This window comes from Rhincodon typus, chromosome 23, assembly GCF_021869965.1.
Source record: "Rhincodon typus isolate 14 chromosome 23, sRhiTyp1.1, whole genome shotgun sequence".
In the NCBI taxonomy this organism is placed as follows: domain Eukaryota; kingdom Metazoa; phylum Chordata; class Chondrichthyes; order Orectolobiformes; family Rhincodontidae; genus Rhincodon; species Rhincodon typus.
Genome location: NC_063354.1, coordinates 192,732 through 203,005, shown reverse-complemented (window position 1 = coordinate 203,005; position 10,274 = coordinate 192,732). Strand labels below are relative to the sequence as shown.

At 39.7% G+C, this 10,274-nt stretch overlaps 1 protein-coding gene across 1 annotated transcript; it reads left to right on the top strand.

Moving 5' to 3' along the window:
- Positions 1-774: 774 nt before the first annotated feature.
- Positions 775-9,426, top strand: LOC125485889 ((E3-independent) E2 ubiquitin-conjugating enzyme-like). Its single transcript, XM_048611064.1, has 5 exons — positions 775-792; positions 2,027-2,170; positions 4,708-4,817; positions 7,684-7,834; positions 8,824-9,426. The coding sequence occupies exons 1-5, from the start codon at positions 775-777 to the stop codon at positions 9,409-9,411; spliced, it is 1,011 nt and encodes a 336-aa protein (XP_048467021.1). The 3' UTR covers positions 9,412-9,426.
- The last annotated feature ends 848 nt before the right edge of the window (positions 9,427-10,274 follow it).

Sequence of the window (10,274 nt, the reverse complement as noted above, 5' to 3'; positions counted from 1 at the left end):
GCCCGAAACGTCAGCCTCTCTGCTCCTATGATGCTGCTTGGCCTGCTGTGTTCATCCAGCCCTGCACCTTGTTGTCTCGGATTCTCCAGCATCTGCAGTTCCTACTATCTCTGACTTTTGTAGTTGATCTGTTGATTAAAACTTCATGTTATCGCTATGCCTTTGTGGCAAGCTCTTATTATTTCTTCCTTTTTGCTGCACCCAACCGTGTGATTACTGTTACAGGACCGGTACAGCTTTCCCCAAAAGTGATTGTTTATATTAATCATTTCTCATTTCTATCCAAACACTTTCTATACCTTGGGTTTTTGAACTTGGGCCATCCTTCTCTATTGTTCAATACCATTGTTAGCTAATAGCTCCCTTCCACATTTTCCCAATTTCCTGAAAGACTTTGCTCCAATCCATATTATTCTGTAGCCAAGTCTCTAAAGGTACCATTACAGTAATGGATTTTACCTGTCAGTTCTTGATTTCTTAACTTTCCGTAGTTCCAGCGTGAACAAAAAGTACTACAAAGACACTGAAGCTATCCTTGGAAAGTGATGGTATTGACATTAATGACTGGGAATAGCTTGGCGCAAATAGTTCAAAATAGTGATGCTTTGCCAATCAAGCTGCGTCATTTTTCGATTCCATGCACCTTGAGGCAGCATAGCAGGAGAGACGGAAAGAAAAAGAAATGAATACTGTACTCTGGATTCTGCAACCTCTTGAGACATGGCCTTTTCAGTCACATGAAGACCCATGACAGAAACTCTCGGCTCGGAGTAGATGACACTCGAGTTGAAGGTCAGCTGATGACTGCACGCACACCACACAGTGGATGATGAACTAATCAAAGCTATAACCAAGAGATCAGACCAAAGTTTTGTAGTACTGCCGGTCATGAATTGGGAGAAGGAAGGATCGTCCACTGGTTAGAGTTACACCTCACAACAGATGATGGTTGTGTTTTTTATTTTAAGAAATTGATCATCTCAGTCCCAGGATATAATGACACTAGTTCTTTGGGCCATTGTTCTAGGCCTAAGTAGTTTCATCAATGCCCTCCCCTCTACCGTGACGTCAGAACTGGAGAAGTTCTCTTATTGCAGTGTTCTGTGCCAATCACAACTTAGAAACGGAAGCAGTCTGTGTTCATATGCAGCCATACGTGGAGAATGTCCAAGCTTAGTCTGATAAGTGGCAAGGTACATCCAGTGCCAGGCAGTGATTATCTCCAGCTTGAAAATATGATCATCTTGCCTTGATATTCAATTATTATACTATTGCTGAATCCCCCCTTATCAACATGCTGAGAGGTTACCATTGGCCAGAAACGGAGCTAGACCAGCCATATAAATACTGTGGATGGCCACAAGCTGGTCAGAGGCTCAATTCTGGAGTGGGTAACTCGCCTCCAAACTTGCCAAAAATTGTCCACCATCTACAAGAATGGCATGTTCTCAATTGTATGAACGAGTGTGGTGTGCCAACACTTAAACTCAACATCATACAGGACAAAGTTCACTTGACTGGCACCATTCACTACTGTCAACATTTACTACTTCCAGCAAAGTGCATTTTCTGGAAGATGCTCTGTAGCAGCTTGCTATGCTTTCTCCATCTGCACCTTCCAAATCTATGACTTTACCACTTCTACAGAGACTGCAGACACATGGGAACACCACCATCAACAATTCCTCAAAGTCACACATCATCCTGATTTGGAAATATATTGCCGTTACTTCTGTGTCACTGAGTCAAAATCCTGGAACTCTTTACATCTGCGCTGTCGGTGTACTACAGTGGTTCATGAACAGAGCTTTGCATCACCTTTTTATCAAGGGATAGGCTATAAGTGTTGGCCTTGGTAACGCCACTTAGAGCTCATAAAAGAATAAAAGTAGATAAATCTTTGAATATGTATGTATTTCAAACACAATTTTGAAGAAATGTCTTATAGCTGTACATCCCATGTTTATTTTGATATCTGGCTACAGATGGGGATATCTTAAATTACAGCCATGCTTTTCTGTTCTAGGGGCAGTTCTTCGATGAATCCTATGGATTTTATCCAGGACAAATGTTGTTTGGAGCAGCTAAAGTTTTCTCGAATGTTCAGTGGCTGTCTGGTGTTCGACCTGTGCTGAGCAAAAAGAGCAAGTTTAAAGCGGTAGTTGAAGAGGTATTTTCAAAAATTTGTTAAAAGCCAAATGTACAGGCATTGCATGTTGAATGACCATACTTATAGAATTCCTGCAGGTTTCTTTATTGAATTGGAAATATGTTTTATTTCTGTGGGTCTTGTTCCAGTACGATCTTTGAAAGACCCGTCACGAGGAGAAAGACTTCAGTGTCCGTTTCCTGTGGTTGCCCATGATATGATATAACCTGTCACTTGCAGACATAAGTGATCAGTTGACCTTTGAAATGGAGTGGTTAATTGAATTTAGGAATTTAAATAGGAACAACGTCTGTACCTCTATTTAAATTGCCTGTGGCTCTTGCTATAATATGCATACCTTCTGTGACACTCTTTCTTAAATATCTTGAAGAAATACTCTGATTTGCAAAGCTTGTCCTAAGCTCATGTTCTTGTTAATATGCTAAAATTTTCAATATTAACTAAAATGTTAAGTTTTCCACATGCAGATCAGTTGTACTTTCCGTCATGTGGCAGTTGCCTTCAACTGGGGACTGTTGAACTGTTCTGTATATGGTGTTCTGTGGTTGAGGGAAAATTTAACATTGTGCTGGTTGAAATATTCCTTTCCTAGACAGACACAAGCTGTACATGAATCGTATTGAGATATCTAATAGTTCACAAGCTGTGTAGGCATCTTACGATTATCCTTTTATAGTGGATATATGCAGAGGCTTTATTGGCTTTTCAGTATCGGCTCCAGATATAATCAGCACAAACGGGGCATGTTCCAAAAGACCCACACAGGTATTTGATCCATGTGAATTCATCTAGCCTCTCTCTAACCCTTTGTATCCTCCAATTTCTTTTTCCTTCATTTACTTAACCAGTTTGTCCTCAAGTTCATTTGTTATTCACTTCAACCACTTCAGAAGAGATTTTCAATCTTGCCATTCTCCAATAAAGTTTCTCCAGAATGTCCATTTAAATTTTACTAATTTCTATCGTTATATTTATGCCTCTACTTATAGAGTTGTAGAGTTAAACAGCATGGAAGCAGGCCCTTTGGCCCAACTTGTCCATGCTGACCAGGCTTCCTAAAGTGAATTAGTCCCATTTGCCTGTGTTTAGCCCACGTCTCCTTCAACCTTTCCTATCTACGTTCCTGTCCAAATATCTTTTAAATGTCATAATTGTACTTGCCTCTACCGCTCCCTCTGGCAGCTTCTTCCATATATGCACCACCGTCTGGAGAAAAAGTTGTCCCTCGGGTCTTTTTTTTTAAATCCCCCACCCGCCTCCTTAACCCCATGTCCTCTAGTTTTGGACTTCCCTACCTTGGGGAAAAGACCTTGGCTATTTGTGTTATCTATTCTCCTCATGATTTTAAACCTCTAAGGCCACCCCTTAGCTTCCTGTGCTCCAGGGGGAAAACGTCCCAGCCTATCCTTATAACTTAAATTTTATCATCTCAGTAACATCCTTTGTAAATTTTTTTCATCTTTCCAGTTCAGTAATATCCTTTCTATAGCAGGATGACAAGAACTGTGTACAGTACTCCAGATATGGCCTTAGCAATATCTTGTACAGCTGTAACTTGAAGTCTCAACTCTTAAACTTGAAGGCAAGTGTGCCAAACATTATCTTCACTGCCCTGTATACCTGTGACGCCACTTTCAAGGAGCTATGAACCTGCACCCCTAGATCTCTGTTTGCCGACACTCCCCAGGGAATTAACATTTAACTATGTGCGTCCTGCCCTGGTTTATATTTCGCAAATGCCACACTTTGCATTTATCTGAATTGGACTCCATCAGCTATTCGTTGGCCCAGTTGATCAAGATCCTGTTCTACTCTTAGATGACCTTCACTGTCCACTATGTCACCAATTTTGGTGTCTTTGGCAAATTTATTAACCGTGTCTTCTATATTCTCATCCAAATCATTTATATAAATGGTGAACAACAGTGGATCCAACATGGATCTTTGTAGAACATTACTGGTCATGGGCCTCCAGTCAGAAAAACAACCCTCTACCAACACCGAGTCTCCTACTGTCAAGCCAATTTTGTAACCCATTGGTCCAGTCTACCGTGCTTGTTGAAGGCCTTGCTAAAGTCCATGTATACAACATCTGTCACACTGTCCTTGTTTATCAGCTTGGCCACCTCTTCAAACAAAAATCAATCAAATTTGTGAGACCCCATTTCCCATGCACAAAGCCATGCTGACTATCCCTAGTCGATCCTTGCCTTTGCAAATGCACATAGAACCTTGTCTCTCAGAATCCCCTCCAACAACTTACCCACCATTGATGTTAGGGTCACTGGTGTTTCCCTGCAGCCTTTCTTAAATAATGGCACACCAGTCTCCACCCTCCAGTCTTCTGGCACCTCATCCATGGCTGTCAATGATACAGGTATCTCTTAAGAGCTCCGCAATTTCTTCCCTAGCTTCCCACAATGACATGGGATACACTTGATCAGGCCTTGGGGATTTAACTGCCTTTATTTCTTTGTTTGCAAGTTAAGAAATGTGCCTCACTTAGTCCAAGGGGCCTGGTATGCTTTATATTCTAGGTACAAGTGGTGGAGCTTAGAGTTTCCTGGATAACAAAGAGCTTTTGCCTTGGTGGAAGTGAGAGTGTTTATCCTCCATCTCCAGTTATCACACAAGACAATTTGCCCAGGTATGGTGAGAGTTAAATTTCTTTACTGACTAGAAAATAGAGCACAAGAATAAACCGGTAAGAAATATTGTTTTTAAAAATTAAGAGCTTTACTGATCTGAGTTTCTCCCAGCATTTTTTTTTTTTTTTTTCAGAGCTACTTTTGTTCCCCATCACTGCTGAGAGATATCTGTTGCTGTTTGTGATAATGGACCACTAGGTCAACACAATGCAAGGATGTGACATTCCAAGAGAATAGTGGTTTAAGTTTTTTTTTTGTTCTTTTATAATTACTGCCGGAACTTCCCTGAAAATGTAGTGAGCTCACATCAGGTGATTGGTAACCATGTTTTAGTCTAGCAAAGTCAGTTTTAAAATTGAAATATGCAAGTATTTGAGATTTTGATCTCTTTCATGTCTTGGTGAACTTGACGTTCTTTCAATCTGTTAGTGGGGAGGGATTTCACTCTATTTCATTCTGTTAACCTATTTTCTTGCAGAAAATTGAATACTTTATTCTCGCATTCAAATCAAATGCACAGCTAACAGTAATTGTTCCTTGCTGCATTTTGTGGGTTTATACGTGGGACAAGATTTTGGTGATTTTACTTTCCTGCAGTGTCTTGATTTTTGTTTAGGTTAAAATCCTGTAGGGGCTATAAAAGATGTGATAACAGAACCTTGGAAAACATTAACTGAATTAAACAAAGTCAGTATGAGTTTACGAAAGGAAAGTCATGCTTAGCTAATCTATTGGAATTTTTTGAGGATGTAACTGGAAAAATAAATAAATGGGAATCAGTGGATGTGTATTTGGATTTCAAGAAGGCTTTTGATAAGGACCCACATAAAAGGCTGGTGGGCAAAATCAAAGCATTTGGGAATGGGAAATATACTGACATGGATTGAGAATTGGTTGGCAAACTAGAAACAGTGAGAAGAAGTGGGTCTTTTGAGGTTGTAGACATACTCACCGAGCCGGTGTGTTTGATTGCAGACGTTTCATCATGCTCGGTAACATGGTCAGTGTGCCTCTGGTGAAACGGTGTTCTGTTCCGCTTGTTAGTTATATTCCTCGGTTTGCTGGGGTGGTTGGTATTAACTTCCAGTTCTGTTCTTTAGCGGTTTGTTTATAGAGTCCAGTTTAATGTGTTTGATGGAGTTCTGTTTGGAATGCCAGGCCTCCAGGATTTCCCTGGCATGTCTCTGTTTGACTTGTGCTATTATGGATGTGTTGTCTCAGTTGAATTTGTGTCCTTTGTCCGTGTGTATTGACACCAGTGAGAATTGGTTGTGTCACCAACTAGCCACCAAGAGACACAAATTCGATTGGTGATGAAATGTCTGCAATCAAACACACCGGCTCTGCGAGCAAGTCTACAATCTCATCCACAACCCGAGATACAAGTCTTCTCAAAAACTTTAAGTGGATCTTTTTCCACGTGGCAGATGATGAGTGCTTGGGGCCCCAGCTAATCTCAATTTTTGTGTATAAATTGGAAATAAAAAGCAGTCTTTTTTTTTTTGGAAGCTTCTAATGACACAACAAAGTGGGGTTGAGAGTTGAGGATGCTAGCAGGCTTCAGGATATCCTAGGCAAGTTGAGTATGTGGACAAAGACATGACAGATGCAGTGCAATGTGGCTAAATGTGAGGCTGTACACTTTGGTGTGAAAAACAAAGGAAGAATAGTACTTAAATCGTGATATATTGGGCAATGTGGATGTACAAAGGGATATTCTTGTACGCCAGTCAATGAAAGTAAGTAGGTAGATGCAGCAAGCAATTAGGCAGGCGAAGTATATATTGGCCTTCATTGCAAGAGGATTTGACTTCAAAAATAGGGATGTCTTACTGCAGTTATTCAGGGCCTTTGTGATATCACACTGGAGTATTGTGCTCAGTTCTGGTCGGGAGTGCAGTGGTTGATACTGTAGCAGGATTGTTGTAGAGATCAGTTAATTTTTACTTGAAAGACTTTTGTTAATAAATGGTATTAAGGGATTTGTATCAAAGGTGTATGAATTGATTGCAGATAAACTATAATGTCAATGAATGACAACAGGTGCTCCTAACTCCTGTTTCTATGTTGTGAATCTTTGGAACTTTGTACCTCCAGGATTGTGGATCTCAATGAGTACATTTAAGATTGAGATTTATAAACTTTTGAGTACTTGAAGAATCAATGGATTGAGCAGCAAATAAGTGAAGCCGATGTAGAAGTTCAGTCGTGACATACTGAATGGGGTAGCAGCTTCAGTATGCTGTTAGTTCCTTTTGTTCTGATTGTCAAACTAGAAATTCAGTTCTTCAGGAAAATGATCATTAGTCTTGTGCTAATGAAATAAAAATAGATTTTGCAGAATCTGTAACAGATCTAATAATTTGGCTGAAGGTTTGTTCTTATTTTAATACTTTGCCAGTAGAGTGGTGAACTAGATAATTTGAAGGTTCATTGAAGTCAAGCATTAACTTTGTTTTTCTTCATAGATAATGCTGTTATGCTGAGTGTTTCCAGCATTTTCTGTTTCAATTTGAGATTTCTGGAATCCACAGTATTTTGCGTCAGTGATATGGAATACATGTTCACTGTATTCCACCACAAGACACCCTTGTTACACTAATCAAACCTAAATTGCAGATACATTGAAAAATAATGTGGGATTTGGCCATTACGTTAACAAATTCATTGAAAATTTTTGACTAGTGAAGTTGTACTTTAATATCAGTATATCGGAGATTATACCCATTTTATACTTATGACTGATTCTGGGCATTATCTGTGGGTGAGTGGACAGTGACTGTCCCATGGTTCCTCTAAATTCCATTTGTATTTTGACATGGACTGTAGCAGATGATGTACCCATTGTATTTTTCCTTTCTCTAGGGTGAAACGCTTGAACTGTTATGACCATGCTCGCATGGTCCTGGCAGAACGGGCTGTTTATGTGCTCCCGGGAGATCCTGAATCTACGGCTATTTCTTCGGAGGGTCCAGAAGGAAATTCCATCATTGCTGTGAATTCTGTTGTCAGAAAGGTAACTTCAGTATGGAGATACTGTGCCTAAGGCAGGTAACTAATCAAGAGTGACTACTCCTTTAAGGAGAGCATAGTAACTCTTGTATATTTGATGAATGGAGTTTAAAATATGTGAGGAGGTGGAGTGTTTTGATAGGTAGAATAAAAAGGCCTTGCACTCCTGGATAAGTTTCAAAGGGGGATATGGGTGTACGGCTAATGTAAATCACTAAATGTAGCAATAGTGTAAGAAAACCATTATGAAGGAATGCAGACAAAACAATAGGGCTCTCTTCTGAAGAAGTAGAATTCAGTATGAGAAAAATTTGTTATATTTGAATGGATATGGTTGTCATGAAAGATTGAATAAACTTGCAATACTTTTATCGAAGAGCAGGGTGTTCTGATTGAGGCAAATTGTGAAGAGATTCTCCAAGATAGACGTAGTGATGATCCTTCCATTTGCAAAAGAGATTGGATTGGGGCCTTGTGTAAGTTAGTCATGCAGGGAATGGTGAGAATGTGATAGCCAGTTACACACAGTAGGTGAGATAAACAGCACATACATATTTGGCAAAAATTAGATAAACATGACCAAGAAAGTGTTTGATTATATTGTTAGGGTGAGGTGAGAGGTGACGTTTATGGAGCATTCACACAGACATGAACCATTTGAGCTAAAGAGCAATTGGTGCTGTAAATGTGTTATAATGTGTGTAATTCTGTCTTGACTTATTTGGATGTCCAGAAATTACAAAGTCAGTTAGAAAGACACTTTTGCAGATTTAAACTGATTTGCCTTGTTTAAGTGTGTTGCCTCAAGAATAAGTTAAGTTTATTTTTAATTTTAAATAATACATGGAATTATCTGGAACTATTGTAGGAATGTTTGTGGCTGAGTTTGGAACTTTATTCAGAAATTAACTTGTCAATGTTCTGTACTTTGTATGCATTTGGGCAGCTGTGTGATTGCACCTGATGTAGCTTATCCTTCTGTCATTTTATTAGGTTAAACGCCTCTTTGACAAGGAGATGGTGAAAAACATCTTGAATAATTTGGATACCCGTGAAATGGATCATTCTGACAAGTTTGCAGTTGCCTTGGATGATGGATCTGTCATGGTCACCTCAAATGTTTTTGGAATCAGTAGCTCTAAATCGAATTTAGGTTGGGAGGGCACGCCTCGACTTGCCATAGGACTGAAATCCCAGTCTGTAAATGGGACTGTAGAGAAGGAATCTGTTCTGAGCAATGGTCCCACCTTCACTAATGATGCTCGGAATCAGTTGGAGCAAAGAGTAAAAGAGGGAAACTGGAAGGAAATGAGCCAGTCTCCAGTGATACTAGGCGAAGACTTACTAGAAAGTAGACAGACTCTGAAGCCACAGCTGGCAGACCAGGATGCAGATGATGAAGGTGCTGAAGATACTGATGAAACCAGCTCCATTTCTTCTTCTGCAAGTTCGACTGCATCATCACAAAGTGGTGGACACGGGCGTAAAAAGAGTATACCACTTTCTATAAAAAACTTGAAGAAGAAACACAAGAAGAAAAAGAACAAACCTTCCCGAGAATTCAAACCAGGTGACAGGTGAGATCTTGATGCCTAATGAAGGGAAGCAGTAAGTCAAATGCTCTTGGATGTGGATTGAGAGTCAGCCTTTTTGTTTTGAAGGGATGTACCTGGATGTACATACCAGTCATCAGCTAAGCTGTAGCACATAGGAAATCAAGACCAGAAATAACTTTCATGAGATGTATGCCCAAAGGATGGAGGATGCCATAGACTGGTTTTCCTTGCATTTAATTCTTAAGCCACGTTATACTGGGATCAATCTACATGCTTGCATTGTAATGCCACCTCCCACCAGTAGTTGTGATATGGTATATACATTTGAAGTGCACAGAAATATAAAGATAGAAATTTATTGAGGATAATATTGGAATGAAAAACTAGCTTCTGCATATCACCTGAGTTATTGTTAGAAGCATTTTTGAGTTATAGGCATCTGACTCCATGAGCAAAAACAGAAATTCTTGGAAAAGCTTAACAGGTCTGATGGAAGGTTCTGAGGAACGGTCACTGGACCCAACATGTTAACTCTGATTTTACTCCACAGATGCTGTCAGGCCTGCTGAGCTTTTCCAGCAATTTCTGCTTTTGCTTCTGATTTACAGCAGCCGCAGTTATTTTGGTTCTATGACTCCATGAGAGAGAATCAGAGCAGACCATTTTAGACCTTGATCTATGTTGCTACTCAAACAAGCTAAGTTTGTTTACATTTTTCCATATCTTTATTATACGTGAGGGCTGGATTCTTGAGGGGAAAAAATCTTTAAAACCTTGAATTAATCACAAGTATCTGATGTAATTTGCCAATATTGAGTGGTTGAAGACTGTTGCAATTGGAACCTGTATGCAAAGGAAGTTTGTTAACCTCTTCTTTACATTAAAGTT

Bases quoted from the DNA above. Each gene is read 5' to 3' on its own strand.
- LOC125485889 (XM_048611064.1), top strand. The intron at 2,171-4,707 runs GTATTTTCAAAA...TTTATATTCTAG, and splicing joins TTAAAGCGGTAGTTGAAGAG to GTACAAGTGGTGGAGCTTAG. The intron at 7,835-8,823 runs GTAACTTCAGTA...TCATTTTATTAG, and splicing joins TGAATTCTGTTGTCAGAAAG to GTTAAACGCCTCTTTGACAA.